Source organism: Carcharodon carcharias, chromosome 18 (assembly GCF_017639515.1).
Source record: "Carcharodon carcharias isolate sCarCar2 chromosome 18, sCarCar2.pri, whole genome shotgun sequence".
NCBI classification, from domain to species: domain Eukaryota; kingdom Metazoa; phylum Chordata; class Chondrichthyes; order Lamniformes; family Lamnidae; genus Carcharodon; species Carcharodon carcharias.
The window spans coordinates 40,012,636-40,032,911 of record NC_054484.1 but is presented as its reverse complement, the minus strand read 5'-3'; the positions used below and the strand labels follow the sequence as shown (position 1 = coordinate 40,032,911).

The 20,276-nt window shown below is 40.3% G+C and overlaps 2 protein-coding genes across 3 annotated transcripts in view; both read left to right on the top strand.

The window, feature by feature from the left end:
* The window catches only part of LOC121290437 (ATPase MORC2-like), a 66,716-nt gene extending 58,144 nt beyond the window's left edge, over positions 1-8,572 (top strand). The window contains exons 16-19 of the mRNA XM_041210875.1: positions 113-218; positions 2,993-3,131; positions 8,358-8,426; positions 8,540-8,572. Of these exons, the coding sequence (XP_041066809.1) occupies positions 113-218; positions 2,993-3,131; positions 8,358-8,426; positions 8,540-8,572 (347 nt within the window). The remainder of the gene's footprint in view (positions 1-112; positions 219-2,992; positions 3,132-8,357; positions 8,427-8,539) is intronic.
* Positions 8,338-17,806, top strand: LOC121290650 (ATPase MORC2A-like). Of its 2 annotated transcripts, XM_041211378.1 has the most exons (9): positions 8,338-8,426; positions 8,797-9,063; positions 9,635-9,748; positions 11,046-11,088; positions 12,931-13,051; positions 13,513-13,647; positions 14,439-14,532; positions 15,393-15,581; positions 16,867-17,806. In XM_041211378.1, the coding sequence occupies exons 3-9, from the start codon at positions 9,650-9,652 to the stop codon at positions 16,894-16,896; spliced, it is 711 nt and encodes a 236-aa protein (XP_041067312.1). In that variant the 5' UTR covers positions 8,338-8,426; positions 8,797-9,063; positions 9,635-9,649; the 3' UTR covers positions 16,897-17,806. The 2 variants fall into 2 exon arrangements, with proteins under 2 accessions (XP_041067312.1, XP_041067313.1); XM_041211379.1 differs by lacking the exon at positions 8,338-8,426 and having other exon boundaries at positions 8,785-9,063.
* Positions 17,807-20,276: the final 2,470 nt, after the last annotated feature.

The following is a 20,276-nucleotide window of genomic DNA, read 5'->3' as shown; positions in this document are numbered from 1 at the left end:
CTACCCACAATTTTCAGATCATTGTTGTTTATAGAGAATATGAATTTGCTATATTTTTAAAAACCTATTATTCTATAACAGTAATTTATTTTGTTTGTTTTATTTGAGTCAGACCTCTGTCTACGTTGGAGAAATCTACCATCCAACTTAGATGTAAATGACAGAGTATTGGCTGATATCTGGGTCTGCTCCATGAACCAAAATCCTCAGCAAAATAGGTAAGTTGGGAGCATTTTATTAAAATAATAGGGCACTTCATTTTTAGAGGTCAATTATAAGAGTGTGAAATATTTATAACATATTTATTATTGTTACCCAAGTCAAACAATGTTAGTATTTTGTCATCGTGAGTGAAATGTATTTATTGTCTGAATTAATCTGACTTATTAGATGACAGGCTGGTACCTCATACAACAAACTTCAATCAACTTTGAGGGGTCCAGGTTTTTTTTAGTTCTCCTTTGTGGATTTATGTTGGCATGCATTTAGAAAATGGATAGTTTTCCTTAGGCCTCTCCAAATGTCACTGCGTGACTCAGAACCAAAAGGTGTGCGAAAGTGGCTCAAATTGACTAACTTACAGCTTTTCGCTCTGGGTGTATAGAATAGCTTTACACCTGCTCTGTAACTGGCTGAGCTTGGGGTGTTAGATATCAAAGTTGTGGCGTGGCCCATGTGATACTGCTGACTGATAACCACGTAGTTGTGTTTAAGTCATTTTTAATTTTACTGCAGTGAATTATGTCACTTGAGTAATGAAGCTAATATCAACATAAGATACCATAGAAAATTAACTGGCACCTTACTTTTTAAAATCCAAGCTTATCTACAGAAATAAAGGCCAGGATTTTTCATTCATTGGGCGGGGCGGTCGCGGAGCCGACTGCCGCCCGTGATTGGCTCCGCACTGCAATTTCATTTGGGTGGGCCAATTACGGCCCATCCGTGGATTGCAAGCTGTAGCGCAACGCTACCTGTGCGGGCGGGGGGAGAGTCGGGTCCAGCGTGCAGTTCGCGCATGTGCACGAAAGAACGCTTCAGTCTCCCCGAGGCACGGAGCTGCCTCAGGGTGATTGAAGCGTTTTTTTAAAAAAAATAGATAAGGACGTTAAAAATTTAATGAAACATGTCCCCTCATGTGACTGTCTCACATGAGATGGGACATGTTTTTATTTTCAAAATAAAGTTTTTATTCCATCAGTATTAGCTTCCATCATCCCGCTCGTGGATGAGGTTTCCTGAAAAATGTAAAGGCCACTTGGCCTTTTCACCTGCCCGCCAAATGTAAAATGCTGCCCAAAGCTTTTTTTGATAGCTAAGGATATAAGTAATCATTTTTTTTTCCTTTGCACCTTTAAAAATGTATGCACATTTTTTATGATGTAACATTACAAGAATTATTCTGTGAATTTCTATTGCTGGTTGGTTCAAAAAATTTCTAAAGGATTTGGAAAATTTATAGATCATAGAATGTATTTTAACCCTTGTGGGACGATTGGACCAAGAGTTTCCCCATGTTCTGCTCCTGTTTCTTATCTACTTGCTGCCTGGCAACGTTATCCGGAAACATGCCAGGTTTCATGTGGATTCTAATGAGATACAGCTTCACCTCACCACCACCTCTTTTGACTCCTCCACTATCTCTGCTTTGACACAGTGTTTGATATCCAGCTGAAATTTACTCCAGCTAAATATTGGGAAGAATGGAGCTGTTGTCTTTGATTTTAACTGCATAAGTGGGTGGGTTTTGAGTGGGTTAAAAGCTCTCCTTTTGTCTTTGGTCCCCACCACAAATTATGTTCTCTAGCCATCAGCATGGACCATCCCTCTCCCTGGCCACTTTCTGAGGCAGGACCAGATCATTTGTAACCTTTGTGTCATATTTGATCCTAAAATGAGCTACCAACCACATAACCTGTTCCATCACCAAGACCGCCTACTTCCACCTCTGTAACTTCACCAGTCTCAGCCCTGCCTCAGCTCTGCCTCAATTCATCTGCTGTGAAACCCTCATCCATGCTCTTCTTACCTCTGGACTTGACTATTCCAGTGCTGTCTTAGCAGGCTTCCCATCTTTCACCCTCTATAAACCTGAGCTCATCTAAAATTCTGCTGTCAGCATCCTAACTCGCAAATTCACTCGTCACCTCTGAGCTCGCTTTTCACTGACCTACATTGGTTGGCAGTTCAGCAATACCTCAGTTTTAGAGGAAAATCTAGTTCAATCAACAACTTTGAGAACTGAGGTGATGGGAATTACCAAATAGGAATCATTAAATAAGGAAGAACACTGGAGGCTTTGGAGTATAGAATATTGAAAATGATGTGGTAACTGCATTGTTCCTTAGCATTGTTAAAGATCAACAAGGATGGTAGATAGCCAGTTTAAGAGCTCTGGATCAGGGCTGAGCATAAAACAAAGGATAGGATTTTCTGGTCCCACCCATCACTGGGATTGTCCGGTTCCGCCGAAAGTCAATGGACTTTTGGCTGCTGCCGCATCCCCCATAGCAGATCCCACCAAGACAAGTCAGAAAATTCCGGCCAAAGCCTAACGACTAGGTCCCAACAAGCTGGATTGAGTTAGTTCAACCATAAGAGCTATTCTTATTAAAAAGTAATTGGCTTGTGAATCACTCCAACTCAATGGCCAGCACCTCCAATTTTGACAGCCACTATAACATTGACAGGAGCTTGAATGTAGCTCACCAATTGGCATTCTCAGGTGAGAATATTGTGTAGGAGAACCCTGAAAAAGGAATTAAAATATGTCACAATGGGCATAAAACTGAAAGACATTAATACTCCGTTAAAATAGAGGGTAGAAAAATTTCTTAACAATGCAACAAATGTCCATGTACAAATGTTTTCACTCTAATTTTAAAGCCAGTGTCCAATTGAAATGTGTTTAAACTACATTTTTCACTTTGAATTTGTTTGAATGGAACAGAGTAAGTTTTAATTGCGTTAGCCCTTTGTTGATTTCCTTCAGCTGCGATCTACCAGAACAGCTACCCCACATTCCATTAGGAACTCCAATAAGGGGATCAGTTTTATCTGATGAAAGGCAAGAGCTACTGGAAAAATCAGTCCGACAACACTGGGAAAAAGCAGCTGCCTTACAATTTCAGGCAAGTGTTTCTACTAAACATCTTGAAGATTTTTCTTGTGTTAATAAGATTATTTCTGCAGTAAAGCAGGAACTTCTTTGCTACCCTGACAATTTCTATTTCTTTTTAAGGCCAAGCAACAGAAAAGAGACACTAAAAAAATACCATTGGCAATATCTGTCAAGATATCCTCCCAGTGTGACGTCCGCCAGGAAGTGCTATGCGCTCCCTGTGTGGGCAGGGGGGAATTCCCTCAGTCGGGAGTGTGCTCTTTCGCGCATGCATGCGAAAGAGCGCACAACTCTCCCTGAGGCAAAGTGCTGCCTCAGGGAGATCAGCTGCGATTTAAAACTTTTAGTAGACATGTTTAAAACTTTAACCTGTCACATGAGTTGGAACATGTCCATAAGTTTAATTGAAACCTTTCTTAAATATTTAAATACCCTCATGAATCCTCATCCAGCCCGTGGTTGAGGTTTCATGGTTTTTCTGAGCTCCCGGCCTGCCCGCCAATCCTTAAGGTTGGACGGGCAGGTCCAACAATGAGGTTAATTAGTTTTTTAATGGCCTTAACAAGCCGCTGACAGTTCGGCAGGCGTGCAGCCGATTTGAAACCGCCAAACTGAAAACTTAAATGACGTGGGGTGACATCAGGACGCACGCCTGACGTATCTCCGCGTTACTTTACGTGTCGGCGAGCAGGTCCTGCCCCTGCTCGCCGACCGGAAAAACCTGCCCCATATGTCCGAACATGTGCACCAGTAGAAGAGGTGTGGACAGCGATCAGAAGTGAGAGCTCTGGTAGATTTGCCTCCTCCACCTGCAGATCAGGATGCTGGGGGCTAATTGTAGCATTCCAAATACCAACAAGAGGCTGCTTGTAAAAACTGTTCCAGCTTTTCTCAAACAGCTCATGGGCACTTAACCAGGATTCCAGGAATTCAGAACGGCATCAGTGAAGGAACAGTGATATAGTTCAAAGTCAAGATGGTGAGTGATTTGGAGGGGAAGTTGTAGGTTGTGGTGTTCCCATGCATTTGCTGCCCTTGTACTTTTAGGTGATAGAGGTAGTTGGAAAGGTGCTTTCAAAGTTGCTGTTGCGCATGTTGTAGATGGTACACACTCCTGCCACTGGTGTTGGCAGGAGTGAATGTTTAAGGTGGTTGATAGGGTGCCAGTCAAGAGGGCTGCTTTGTCCTAGGGGGCATCAAGCTTCTTGAGCGTTGTTGGAGCTGCACTGATCCAGGCAAGTGGAATGTATTCCATCACACTCCTGGCTTGTGCCTTGCAGCTAGTGGACAAGCTTTGGGAATCAGGAAGTGAGTTACACACTGCAGAATTCCCAGTCCTTGACCTGCTGTTGTAACCACAAGATTAATGTAGCTGGTCCAGTTGAGAACAGAGGCCCAAACAATCCCCATCCACCACTACACTCCTCCTTCTGGCTGAACTCGTTCTCTCACTGAACAATTTCTCCTTAAAGTCATCTCACTTCCTCCAAATAAAAGGTGTGGCTATGGGTACCCGCATGGGCCCCAGTTATGCCCATCTCTTTATGGGGTATGTGGAACATTCCTTGTTCCAGTCCTACTCAGGCCCCCTCCCCCAACTTTTTCTCCAGTATATCAATGACTGTTTCGGTGCTGCTTCATGTTCTTGTCTGGACCTGGAAAAATGTATTAATTTTGCTTCCAATTTCCACCCCTCCATCATTTTCACGTGGTCCATCACTGACACTCTCCTTCCCTTCCTTGACCTCTCTGTCTCAATTTCTGGTGATAGACTGTCCACCAATATTCATTACAAGCCTACCGACTCACACAGCTACCTCAACTACAGCTCCTCACACCCCGCTTCCTGTAAGGACTCCATCCCATTCTCTTAGTTCCTTCATCTCCGTTGCATCTGCTCTGATGATGCCACTTTCAAAAACAGTTCCTCTGACTTGTCTTCCTTCTTCCTTAACCGAGGTTTTCCACCTACGGTGGTTGACAGGGCCCATCTCCTGCGCATCCGCCCTCACACCTTCCTCTCCCTCCCAGAACCATGATAGGGTCCCCCTCGTCCTCACTTATCACCCCACCAGCCTCTGCATTCAAAGGATCATCCTCTGTCATTTCCGCCAACTCCAGCATGATGCCATCACCAAACACATCTTCCCTTCACCCCCCTGGTGGCATTCCACAGGGATCATTCCCTCTGGGACACCCTGGTCCACTCCTCCATCACCCCCTACACCTCAACCCCCTCCCACAGCACCTTCCCATGCAACCGCAGAAGGTACAACACCTGCCCCTTTACTTCCCCTCTCCTCACCATCCAAGGGCCCAAGCACTCCTTTCAAGTGAAGCAGCATTTCACTTGCACTTCCCTCAATTTAATCTACTGCATTCACTGCTCCCAATGCGGTCTCCTCTACATTGGACAGACCAAACGCAGACTGGGTGACCACTTTGTCCGCAAGCCTGACCCAGACCTCTCTGTCGCTTGCCATTTCAACACACCACCCTGCTTTCATGCCCACATGTCCGTCCTTGGTCTGCTGCAATGTTCCAGTGAAGCTTAACGCAAACTGGAGGAACAGCACCTCATCTTCCGACTAGGCACTTGACAGCTTTCCGGACTTAATATTGAGTTCAACAACTTCAGATCATGAACTCTCTTCTCCATCCCCACCCCCTTTCCGATCCCCCTTTTTCCAATCATTTATAATTTTTAATTTTTTTAATATATATTTTTCTTTTCCCACCAATGAATTTTAATAAAAATTTTTACTAAACTTATAAACCCTTCATAAAACCTCATTCCACCAACCTTAATGTTGGACGGGCCGCCCTGTTAATGACTTTAATGAGGGGATTAATGGCCTTAACAAGCCTTTGACAGTTTGGCGAGTACACACACTTACCAGAAGATTCAGGCCAAGTAGTATTTACTGCATACCTTCAATGTGAATCATACAGTCCAAGGGGTCTCTGCAATTCCTAACCCCTCAGCACACTATGGCTGAAAGGTCTTAGACAACGACCTTTCCCCATTGCGCCTTTGTGGCGGCTGCCCCAAGCTTTAGTTCATCCCTCAGCATGTAGTCCTGGATGTTGGAATGTGCCAGTCTGCAACACCCGGTCAACTCTTTGCACTGGAAGACCAACAAGTTTCAGGCAGACCAAAGAACGTCTTTCACCGAGTTGATGATCTTCTAGCTGCAGTTGATGTTTGTCTCGGTGTGTGTCCCTGGGAACAGCCATAGAGCACAGAGTCCTGTGTCACAGAACTGCTCGGGATGAACCTCGACAGAAACCACTGCATCTCTCTCCAGACTTCCTTTGCAAAGGCACATTCTACAAGGAGATGAACAATGGTCTCTTCCCCACCACAGCCACCTTGAGGGCAACATGCAGAGGGGGTGAGACTCCTGGCATGTAGGAAGGATTTGACAGGGAAGGCCTTTCTCACCGCCAGCCAAGCTACATCTTGGTGCTTGTTGTAAAGTTCTGGCAATGATGCATTCTGCCAAATGACTTTGACAGTCTGCTCGGAGAACCATCTGAAAGCATACACCATTTCCTTTGCCCACAGGGCCTCTAGGACAATACGTGCTGACCACTGCCTGATGGACTTGTGTTTCTTTGCATAAATTTTTCCATGAGGGACAGGTGGTTCAACTACTTGGAGCATTTGGTAGCAGCGTGGCAGACCCATCCTTCGCAATACCAGGGACAGGTAGAACCTCAGCACGTAGTGACACTTGGTGTTTGTGTACCGAGAGTCTAAGCACAGCTTGATGCAGCCACACACAAATTTGGCCATCCAGTTTTATTCTTATTCACCTTTTCTATGGCAATTTGATACAAACTGAGTCACTTGTTAGACCATTTAGAGGACTGTTAAGAGTCGCAACATTGCTGTGAGTCTGGAATTACATATGGGCCAAATCAGGTGAGGATGGCTTCCTGCCCTGAAGGACTTAGTGAACCAGATGGGTCTTTCTGACAATCCGGTTATTACATGATCATTAGTAATGAAACTAGCATTTTATTTAGATGTATTAATTCATTGAATTTAAATATTTAAATTCCACCAGCTGCGAATGGTGGCAGGTCTGAACTCATTTCTCTGGAGCATTAGTCCAGGTCTCTGGATTACTAGTCCAGTAAGAGTTCCACTGTGGTTCTGTTTCCCATCTCAGTAAGGAGCTGAAGGGAGTGAAGAAAATGGATGACAAAAAACTGACAGACTGGATATTAAAAGAATTTAAGTTTCCCATTTGCACATTCAGTTTTTAATGGTAGATAATTTACGGAGGCCTATTCGCAAATACATAATAGATAAGTATTAAAAACATGGGGCCATATTTCACAATTCTGCTGTGCTGCCATAACAGACAGATTGGAAATTGTGACTTCCCAGTGGGGGAAACCTTAAACCCACCAGAGTTTCTATGATCAGGGTATTCATCTAAAATATGTGGAACCTGCACCAGTAAGGGCATATCCTGGGCACTGCTAAAGAATTGGAGAGGATGATGTGGCAATGGATTGCCATGTTCTGGATAAGCTGGCAGGACCACCTGGAGAGATGTAAAATTGACCTTTTATGACAGGACTGATTTTAAAATATTTCTGATTCTGGCCTAGAAAACCCTTGTAAGCTCCACTCCTGTTGTACCATTTCATTGAACACCTGACATCTAGAAATTAATGGAAATTATGTTTACTTCTACTGGCAGTGTCTATAAGGCGATCTATAATGAGTTTTACATCTCAGATGAAAGTTGAAAATATCCTTATTGATTTAAATCCTTTTCTTCCTCTTCCATAGCCGATGTCCACTCTGTGTTTTAGACCTCCTCTAGCCTTTTGTATCTAGCTGTACCATTTGGTCCTGCAATTCTGACTTTAGGTGCATCTGACCTCCTTTCAACCACCATCACCATCTGGAATTCCCTTGCTAAGTCCCTCCATTTCTCGCAATCCCACTTCGCTTTTAAAACCTTTTGAAATGCATCTTTTCAACCAAGCTTTCAGTCACCTGTCTTAATTTTTACACTTATTGTCTGTTCCTTTCGCTATTTTATTTTTTCTCCTCCACTGTAAAGTGCTTTGGGACATTTTCCAAGTTAAAGGCATTAAATGAATTCATTTTTTTATTGTTGCTGCTTAGTTCTGATGTTCTACAGCTCAGGTGTTTTATCATTGCCTTACAGCTTTACAAGATGATTTAAAGTAAATTCTGTTTGACTTACAGAAAAAGTTTCCAATTAAGCCCTTAACATACAAATTGCCATCTGACTTGAGAAACAAGTCTATTTCTAAGGTAATTTTAAATACCTGCACATCCTTAATGCAATATTTCTATACATAGTTATAACAATTTCCTGAAAATTCACTTTAATATTGATTTTTTTTCTTTTTCTTCATTCTCTGCAGGCAAATTTCTGTAAATGTATGCAGATGATGTAACAAGATTATTGCTAATAGTTCTTGTGATAATTTTAAATTCTAATATACCAATGTATTTTACCAAACTTGTGATCGTATTTGATTGCGTGTGCTGTATTTTGAAACAAAAATTATTTTAAAAAGTGTCACCATTAGCTGTATATCTCCTGCAACATTGTTTGCAGTGTGCAAAGAAAGAAACCTGTGAGAAGATAATTTGAATCTTACATTGTTTGTTTCCATAGGGAATTGCAACATCAGAATCCATTCCATTCCCTTTACCTTCGTCCACTCGAAAAAGACGAATTCCATTATTTTATGCCCAACACAACAGAAGGTCAGAATCTTCAGAAAGAAGTCCCTTGTCCCAGACCAAACACTGCAAATCATCAAGAAATGGGAAAACAGTAAGAATCCATAGGAAACCTGGGTCTGCTGCTGTTAGCTTGGAAAAACAATCCTACAATTCTCAGCATTCTACTGAAGAAAACACTATTAGGAAAATACTCACGGTAATGTAACTGTTACATCTAATTACATGTGATGAGATTTCAATGATATAACTTTGAACTTTACACAAAATGTATGCCAGTGAAGTTGTCTATTATCACCAGTGAGACAAATTTAAGTTGATCTATGAGTTCATGTTAAAGTCAGAATCATTGATATTTAGTGTTGCATTAATATTAAGTAGTATTATGTAATCAGTTCAATGTATTCATTAGCAAAAAGCAGTTTGGAGGTGGGGATTGGGGATAACATGATTCAGCTGCTTAAAAATGTAATTTATATTATGAACTAGAGCCAAGCAAAAGGAACTAAGGTACATGGTTATCAGCTTGGAAAATTCTGAGAAGGATGTGACTGAACTATAACTTCTTCACATTTACAATTTGTAGCTTTTGCAACACATTTACTGTTAGATATTGATTTTCATAATGAGAATTAAAACAGGTGCTGATTCAAAAATGAATGGTGGATTCAGGTTCGGAAGATTCAGGTTGACTGTGACAAGGCTTTCTGTTATTCCTATAACTTTGAATTGTTAATCCTCATCCATTTGATTTAAATTGTTATCTCAAGGCTTCCCTGCCTAGAATGGAACATCTGCAAACCCTTCAGAAGGACCAAGTCAACACTTTCAACTTTAAAGTTGAAGTTCTGCAGAGAGACTTAGCAAAGGAGATAACAAAGCCAGTAAGTATGTTTTTGAAACATTAGTGAAACATCTCAAAAGTATCTTATCTTATTCTGCTTTCCTCATTCTCAACATCGTTCACAGACCCAGTTGGGCAGATTTGAGATTTTCAAAGGCACAATGAAATTACAGCAGGTCTGAGGAACAGGGGAATTAATTTATGGCCCCTGCCAGCATATTTGAAGGTGGGGAGCACGTACCATTCACTCCTGACCTCTCTCCCATATTACAGGGGGAGGGTAAGGTGTCAGTCAGCCCACCCACCCTTAAGTCTGTTGAGGTTCTTAAGTGGTAATAATATTTATGGCTAGGAAGGCAGAAGGAAAACGGCCAGCCCAGCAGGTTTCGTTGCACAGATAAAGGTGGGAAGGCAATGCGGAGTACCTCCTTTGGGGTTAGGGGCAAACATCCCACCCCCAAAATGGTACTGTGAAGTGCCTTAAGAAGTCTTATTACATTAATGGCCCCTCTCTCTCTCTCTCTCTCACTCTCTCTCTCTCCCTCTCTCTATTATACATTTACATCTAGCATTTTGATCTTCAATTTTTCCCCCTAAGTCCTGTTATTTCTTTTTCAAATGTCCTTTCAGCTTTGGAACCTCAATTCTATCCATTCTCCTGGTGACCTGCACTGTAGTTCCAAACCAGTTTAGAGCAGACTTATCAATTTTCCAATGCATATTTTGATAAATCTTCTCTTTGACTGAAATTTCTTGGGGGAGTTTTAACCTGAATAAAAGGGACAGGTCTGAGATTTCCCTACCCTGCCTGCCCAAGGCCTTCAATTCCTACCACTGTGACCCCCCCCGCTCCCCGCTCCTATTCCAATGACCTCACTGTCCCACGCTACCACTCTAGAATCAGCAGCCAATAGCAGCATGGGATAATTGCCTTTAATAGTACCTTTAATTATTTAAATTGGTGCACATCTCCGTTCGGCAGGCAGCCAATCTGTGGTTGGTCCTGCTGGGAAATTTTCCCAGTGGCGGGACTGTGTCGGGAAGCCACCCCAAAGCAGCACCGCACCCTTTCCTGTCTCCGCAGCTCCCAGGGGGCAGGAAAATCCTGGCCATCATCCCAGTACTAACAGATCCCAGGGCCATCCCAATGAAAGACTACTTTGTATAATATCTACTTATAAAACTTCTGGCTCATGGGAAGCAATATGACTAGATATCAAAACAATGGGAAAAGTGCTCTATAAACTAATTATGTTTAAAAATCTTTCTTTAATTTAACCAGCTGAACATTAACAGGATTTCTTCCGTGTTTTACAATTTGTTATGTTTACTTGCAGGTTCCAGTTAATGTTTACAGTAGAGATCCTACATCATCAAGCAGTAAGACAACTATTATGTTTCAACCTGTTTTGTTGTGAATCATACTAATCTTATTAATGCCTTGAGAAGTTTGCTTAACAAATAAGGTTGGCTCTTTGTCTCAATTTTTGAAATAGCACTTTTCTTAAACCAACGCGAAAGATATTAAAAAACAAGCTTTCAGTAGAGGCGTATTTATGAACAAAACATCTCAAATGAGTGTTAAGTGGCTGCAGGCAGATCTTCTGTCCCTCACTTGGGAGGAAGTCCTGCATTAGGTAGTTGGCTGACAGCTCTCCAGTCCCTGCAGCAACATTGCTGCAGTGGACAGAAGAAATGCAGGAGGACGGCAGAGCCTAAGTCCAGGCACTGGAGGCCCGGGTAAATTTGAGGGGACCGAGGGTAGGGAAGGCTGGGGTAGTGGGAGGTTCCCTTTCAACTGCTCAGTCCACTTTCTTAGCCAGTTGTTATCTATTCCAAATATGCCCCTCTCCCCCCCTCCCTCCTTCCCCCTCCCCCCTTCCCCCTCCCCCTCCACTCCCTCCCCTGTGTCATTTTGCGCGTTGGCGAGCGGGCTCTGCCCCCTGCTCACCGACGACAAAATTCAGCCCATTAGGTTTTTTGGTTGTTGAGTTTTACTTTTCAATTTAAGAGAAAAGAATGGATTGGATACCATGTGCCTTGATACTTCATCACACTGCTGGGAGAGGGACCCAGCTTGTTGCATGCTTTAGTATTTTTAAAAAACTGAATTCTATTTTGTGCTGTCTGATCATCAAAGTTTATGGATGCCCTCTTTGAAACATTGTCCAATTGGTCATTCTTAAGTGAGATCGGGGAAGTTGGTACTGGCGATTGCAATTCGATTGCTGCCTTCTGCTCAGCTCCTTCCCTACCTCATGATTATCCTATAGTGATGGCACAAACAGCACAGAAAATAGAGGAGTGCTGCAGAGGTGAACAGAAAAGGAATATTAGAAAAAGGAGAGAGAATAAGTAAGAGGAAAGAATGGAGGTTAAGAAAGAGTGAGAAATAGGACCAAGGGAGAGATATCAAAGGGAGAAAAGGTGAAGAGGTGAGAGAAATGGGAGCAAAGACAGAAAGATGAACAGCAATGGAAAAGATGAAGAACATCGGTAGAAAGGGAGAAAGAAATGAGTGAAGATGGAAGAAAAAGGACTTGGAGTATGTTAATTGTTTAAATTAAGATTAAGTATATGCAGGTGGAAGGCATTGGATGATTACTTGAGCACATAAAAAGACACTTGTTGACACTGGTGTGGGAGGTATACACTTGTAATGTTTCATTCTGTGAGTAAGTTGAAAACTGGCCTCTGGTCTCCTATTTCATGAAATGGCTGTCAGGAGTTTAACATAATGAAAGAGGAAGGAAGAGAGATAGTAACAGGAATAAAGGAGGAAAAGAGAGAGAGGAACAAATGTCAAGGAAGACAGTGTCAGAGAGATACAGAAGTGAAGGAACAAGAGGATCTCAAGTGAAGTTGGTGACTGAGAATGGAAAAAGTAAAGATAAGTAAAGTGAGTGATGCCAAAGTATTTTTGTAGATATACTAGTATTCATAGCTAGTTGGGAGTTAGAAACTTTGAAAAAAAAACAAGACCAGACTTTGTAAAGCTGGCATGGTGAGATCAGCCTGAAGACATTTTGAGAACTTCGGGTCTATGACTGACTACTGTTCTATTCTGTATTAAGAGCATTCTGGGGGTGTACTAGAACTAGTTGCAGGAATTAGTGGTGTCAGTGATGCAGAATCCTGTAGCATTACTTGCAAAGTGGTGTGCTTTTTTTAAACCAACTCCTGTATAATGTGATTAATCACTATAAACTCATTAATTTGCAGACAACTACAAGATACAAGCATTGGTAAAGAATGAACCTGTGAAGGATGGAGATTCTGTTAGGTCTACATGTAACAACAGGGAAGTAAAAGAAAATGAAATAGTTTCTCCTGGTGGTGAAAGGTGAGCAAATAGTCTTGTTTTTAAGTAAAATTAAAGTGAACTGGAGACAGACAGTTTCAATGCTGCATTACAATCTTACAGTCTTTAGCAAAAAGTTAAATATTTATACATTCCACTCTAAGTATATGTCTCTTTTAAAAAAAAACATAAGTTAATTATTTGTACAAGTTGTGTACTGAATATTTTCTATCAATTGAATGAAGTGGTTTTTCCTTATGTTCAAAATTTTACCCCCACCAATCAGCTGATGTGAACTGGGATGATCTTGCATGATGAAATTGTAAGAGTGCATTGCATACAGTCATTATCACAAAATACTGGTTGAATTATTTTTAGTCTGTTTACTTGTAAAGCATAATGCAGGAAACGGAAAAAGATGAAAGCATGATCAGATAAATGAATACTTGAAGATTTAAAGCTCACCGTTTTGCTGACGTCACATTGATAATTTTATTCCTCAGATGTCAGATTAAAAATATGCAGGACTACACCGTTGGTGGTTCACTCTCTGCTCCTTGCAGCATTGCGGACCATATGGATGTTAAAACACCTGGTATCAGTAATGAAACAGTAAAAGGAATAGTAACCTGTTTTCGGTAGGTTTTCTTTTAAGATTCCAATATTTTAAATTGCTCAAGTAACGTGTCATATATTAAACTTGAAGATGTAACAAAATTATTATATTTCGTATATCAGCATCTTGCATATACATATATAGAGACAACCTTTAACAGAGAAAGGCATTCCACAAGAAGCAGCAAGTTTTCTACCTCAATAGTGCCACCAAGCAAATAATACAATAATTTAGAGCTTAAAATTAAACATTGAGGATCACACTACGCAACTGGTGGCATTTTTATATTGTGTTTGAAAGCATGAAGCTGCTGAACATTGCTTTGTTTGACTGGGGAACATAAATAGATGCAGGAATAGGCTATATGGCCCTTCAAGCCTGCTCTGATATTCAATAAGATCATGGCTGATCATCATCTTAAAATCCACTTCCCATCCTATACTCCTATCCTTGATTCAGTTTGTGCCCAAATATCTATCAGTTTCAGTCTTGAGTAAACTCAGTGACTGAAAACCACAGTTCTCTGGGCTAGAGAATTCCAAAGATTCACAACCCTTTGAGTGAAGAAATGTTTCTTCATTGCAGTCTTAAATGCCTGACCCCTTATCCTGAGACTATGGCCCCTAATATTGGCCAGGATTTTCCGGCCCTGTCATGGGTGAGGCAGCGCCCTAGCCAGAAGTCCATTGACTTGCAGCGGGACTGAAAGATCCTGGCAGCAGGCGGGTGCAGTAAACCCTGCCATTTTCTTTTAAATAAAGCATAGATATAAGATGACACAACTAACAAAAGATTTTTTTGATTGTTGTTAAGAAATCTCCTGAGTCATTTTATACCACCAAACTACCATATTTCAAAGGAGAAAGTTAATTGCATGGCACCGGAAGAACTTGTTATTTTTCCCATGGTAAGCCTACTGCTATCTGTTGACATTATATTACAGTGAAAGAGACCACCTTTCCATAATCATTGTTAATCTTTATTGTATATTAGTAAAATGTTAGTTTCTCTAATTCATTTTGTGCAGAATATTAAAAAAAACTAGTCTGTAAAATTCTAGAACCAATGAGCCCAGCAACTAGCCAAGATAGTGCCTGTTATGGGGACCTTTCTGGGGTCAAGGGAGATAGCCTAATTAGTCTGCTATTAACAATTGTGGGCTTCCCTAGGGCAATCATTACACTAGGAATGTTGGGAAGTCCATATTGGAGAGTACCTGGATAAAAGCAAAAAACTGCGGATGCTGGAAATCCAAACCAAAAACAAAAATACCTGGAAAAACTCAGCAGGTCTGACAGCATCTGCAGAGAGGAATACAGTTAAGGTTTTGAGTCCGTAGGACTCTTCATCAACCTTTTTCTTCTGTCGGTCAAATTTAAAGTCCCACTGAAAACTTAGGAAGCAGGAACTCTGGGGTTTGTTGTTCCTCATCTTGCTCGCTCTTAAGTCAGTGGTTATGCTTAGAGTGTATGATGACTCCATTTCCTATTATTTTAATTTTTATAATTAAAATGGGATGATAGTAGTAACTTTGGCATATTTCTCATGAAACTGAGAATTGTGAGAGGACATCATTCCATATACACATATTTATAGGCAGTATAGAGACTGTCCTTTTGGAATACAAAATTTCCCTTCCTATTTTCTTTGATCCTCACCTCCCCTTTCCCCAGTCTTATTGTATACTTTACATTTTTAGGTTTGTCAATTTTAAAATTTACCAACATATTGTTATTCAGCTAATCATTGTGTATTTTTTTTATGTAGCATCATTATTTTTTCCATTATGAGAAAAGTTTAAGAGAACGATTTCAAGCTTCATCTGAAAATGTGATGTCAAGAGCTCAGGAAGTGGAGCAGAAAATACATCAGGCCGAGACAAAGTTGAAAGAAACTAAAGAGAAATTGAAAATCTATCAAAACGTCATTGTACAATTATTGAACAAAGGTCATACTGTATGCAAACCCTGAGTATTTGTTAATTTTTTTCAAACTAGTAAAAATTACATTAACTTGGAAGTAGCTTTATTCCTGTAGCAACCTAATGCTGATGAACCAAACACTTTTAATTTTTGAACAAATGGGGGGAAAAATTGTGAATATGTTTATTCATCCTGTTTTCTTCACTCTGTTTCTCAATGTTAGTTTTTTACACTGGGTATTGGATGAGAACATTTTGGCCCCTGTGATTTGACCACAAATCCAGTTCACTCATATAATGGCTTTGAGCATGATTCACATTAATCCTTCACACTTAATAAAGGAGACCATACCTCCTTTCGTTCTCCACTCAACCTTTTCTGAAGATATAGATTAGTTGAAGGCAAATGAGGGAAAACAACGAAAATCTCTGAGATCTGCTGGAGTTATTTGCTTGTCCCTCTCCTGACCCATTAACAACTCTCTTCTTGCCAGAAAATAGGAATTCTCCCAACCCCTGATTGTAGAGCTACTCCACTCAGGAATGAAATGAAAAGCACAGTTAAACCACAACCCTCCTCCTAGTACTGCACCATTGGTCTTCATATCTAACTTGTTTTTCCTGCTCTTGCATGTACCCCTTGGCACAATTGTGCTGCCATCTTATAAATCCCTTCCGAGGCAGATTGCAGGGGTCCCTGGACTAATGCTTGTGGTACTAGTACCTGGTCTTGAGTGAAATAGAGCACCTCCTGCAGTGCCCCAAGTCTGTTTTCTCCATTAGAATCCAGGAAATTCAAGTATTGCAATTTCCTAGAGTGCAGAATGAACTTTTGGTGCACTGTATTCACTGTATCTGCCCAGGAAAATCAGCCTCAGTCGAACAAAGTGATTGAGGGGAGCACTGTTTATACCCCACACATATTTTCAACTAATTAATTTATGTGGCTTTATGACCTGACAAATCACCTTTACCAGTAAGAAAAATTTACTTACTGAGATTAAATGAAAATGTGGGTACAGCGCCCTAGGGTAAAGTACTAGGATGCACTCATCTGGGCCTGTGGGGTTGACGCTACTACAGTTTGTAGGATTAGGGGGAGGTGACTGATTTAAATATTCTGCACAGTGACTTAAACGGGCAAAGAGTGGGTTGAGAATCCTGGTGGAACTAACCTGAAAGAAATTATATTAAATGTAAAAATTAATCTATTTCACGATGAAGCATTATTGGTGCACATGCATTATCACCAAATTTGAATGTTATTATACTTGAAACTTCTCATGCAGCAATGTATCTAATTTTCTCATTTCTCGGCAGCCAAATACACTGCAATCAGAAGATAACTGAACATTTGGAAGAACAGGCTTAAAATCTTGAAGAGGATGCAGAGTCTTTAAATGCAGTCAGTGATTGAAAATGAATGGAAAATGTTGCAAAAGTAATTCAGTCATCAAGGCTAAATTATGATGGGCCAACTTCAAGGATTATTGCCTTCCATTTCAAAATTGTGGAGAAAACAATGTGAATTTCAAGCAGTAAGAAATGGAACAAAATAAATCCCTTGATGTTTATCAATAATTTCATGTCTTTATTAGTTTTCCTTTCATATAATAGAGAATCGTAACTTGACTGGAGAACATTTCTGGTCAGCTTTTTAATTTTTTATGCTTATTTGCATATGTGCTGTGAGCATGTCAAAATATTTCAAGTTCTGAAATGTCTAATCGTTTTAAATGTAAGTCCTTTATGTGAATTATGTTGAGTGCTAGAATACTCTTTTAATCCACATTTACAGGCACCTACAATTTTATTAACCAAGAATATTTGAAACTTTTATTTATGTGGTCACAAAATATCCTGCTTCAGGCCTTACTGATAGTTAAACATTTTCTGGTTTTAGATGATTGATAACGGTAGACTATCAGTGGACAGTTAAGATTTCAAAGTACTTATATCTTTCTGTTGCTTTTCAAATAATGTTCTGACAAAGTTAAAGAAAGAACTTTTGTCATATTATAAAAGTGTATTTTCTTAGTTAAATACATTTATATATTACGTGTGTATATGTATAGCTGTGTATCTTGTTTTGTTGTTCACTTTTCAAATATTGTTTGCTATTTCAGTGAAGGGAATTAAAAATGATTCAATCTTTGTTGTCAGACTTAACCAATAGTCCTTTTTGTTTATGCAATGTAGCATACACAATGAAACATTCCTTCATAAATAGCACTAGCATCACTTCGGAAGATTAGTTTGAGAAATTGGAACAAATGGTCGTTTGGTAGCTTGAGTATTGCTGAGAAGAGAGACATGGCTAAGCTTTTTATCTTGCACTCATCAAGATACTCGCAAGAATACCAACATAAGGGGAAGACAACAATTTATTCTGTATGTGAAGAGAGTACTGATCAGTTGGCATATGGCATTGCCATGGAGAATGCACCACTGACAGTGACTGACAGTTAACTGCCAAGCAATACTCAAGTTGGAACTACTTTTAAATGTATCTTAGTTTGAATTTCCCTCCCCACCCCCCTGCCCATTCTTCTTTTTTGGTCCATCATTGAGAACAGAACCTCATGACTGCATACTCTGGAATTCTTTTCGATGACCCTGATATTTCTATTCTTACCTTTAAAAATATCCTCAACTGCATCTTCAGTTACCTCCATAAATTCACAATGTGAATGTTTTTTTCAACAAAGGAAATTTTTAAAATACAATACTTGTAATTGAAGTAGTTTAGTTTTTACAGAATAATTTATTTCACCAGTTTTTGTATTCAGTAAAAAAAAACTGTAGAATCAAGATTAATGCACTATGGTTGCATTTATTCATATTACGCAAACTACTTTGTGTGGAAAATTGCTTAAATTGTGTCAGACGTCAACAATCTAGCAGAATATTTCCAATTTCTCCCATTCCCAGACTCTCATGAGCAATGTAACCGCTGTTTCAAAAAGAGATTTAAAAATATTATTTTATACATTAACTAATTGTATTTTTCCTTGAAGTATTGCAGGCATACAGTTGTAGTAGTTACCTTGGTAAACTTCAGTATTGATTTTGTTCTGAAATATACCAAGGGTAGGGGATGGGGTGTGTGGGCAAGAGTGAGGAGGTGTTGGACCAGCTGATCGTTTCCTGCCTGCCAGTCTTGTATATTGGTATATTCCCTATTTGGGGAGAATAGCTATTTTGTTGTAGCAACTGTAGCAGCTAGCTTAGCCAGGCTGACTGCAGCTTGCTGAAAAAGGTTCCCCTCATATTCATTCCTCTATTCATTACAACATTACTATACTTACAAACAAACTTCGTTTGTTGGGAGGATCCAGTGGTCATGAAAGGCAAGTCTTTTACTCAAAAATGGCATATGCCTTGCCTGTACTTCCCATAAGAAAGTTTCAATGGAAAAAAGAATTGTCCTTCCTCCTCTTAGGAACTGGCAAACTTCTTTGCTAATCTCAGCACAATACACAGCCAAATAAACAATTTACAACCAACAGAACATGACACTGTAAGGTTCTGCACCTGAACATTTATGTTGCTGCCCAAGAAGTCTCCTAATCCCATCTCCCCGTCTCTGCAATCCTATCATTCGATGTAAGTCTTTCTAGGAGATCACCAGGAATGTGTAAATGAGGAGACCTTGGAAATCCAGGGAATCACATCTGGACTTGAAATTTGCCAAATATGTCACACTGCAGATGTGCCCACCATTCCTGCTGGGCGGGCAGGGTTAAAATCAGATCTGTTGTCTCCATACTGTAGGTACAGCAAGTTGGTACCTCTGTGTTAGTGCCTAATATCTGATACATACAACTTGGAGGTGGAAAAAACTGGAAAAATGTGAAGGGACTCATACCAGAAATGTGGATAATTTGCATTTTATATAAATAATGAAACCAATCCCCTCTTGCAAACAGTTCAGGAGGGAAGGTAAAAACAAAAAACTGCGGATGCTGGAAATCCAAAACAAAAGTTTTGTTGAAGGGTCATGAGGACTTGAAACATCAACTCTTTTCTTCTCTGCCGATGCTGCCAGACCTGCTGAGTTTTTCCAGGTAATTCTGTTTTTGTTCAGGAGGGAAGGTGTTTGCTACAAAACAACTGCCCAGTTCCAACTCTGTAGTTCATTCATTGAGTTTCAAGTCACAAATAGAATGTCTATGGTGGAAAGCATAACCCCAAATTTCCAGTTGCTTGGCATTTTAATTCACCACCTTGCTATCATGCACACATTTCTGTCCTTGGCCTGTTGCAGTGTTTCAGTGAAGCTCAATGCAAGCTTGAGGAACAGCGTCCCATCTTCTGATTAGGGACTTTGCAATCTTCTGGATTCAGCATTGAGATCAACAATTTCAGATCATGCAGGCACTCTGTCCCCCATTTTGATTCTCTTTTTTTGCCATATGCTGGTTTGAATCCTGTTTTTCATATTTTTACTTTCACACAGAGGAGTTCATTGTTTTGGCATTTACACTTACTGTGGACAAATGCTTTGCCTCTTAATTACCACCACTCTGCCTTCTGTTGCATGACATTTTTGTCATTTAATCCCTGCTGTCTCATACCCTATCCTGGACCTTCCCTTTTGTTCTTCCTCTCCTTTGGACAGCATAAAACCCTTCACATTTCCACCTTCCTTCAGTTCTGAAGAAATGATGTTTGACTCATCTCTGTTTCTCTCTCTCTCTCCATAGATGCTGCCAAACCCGTTGAGCGTT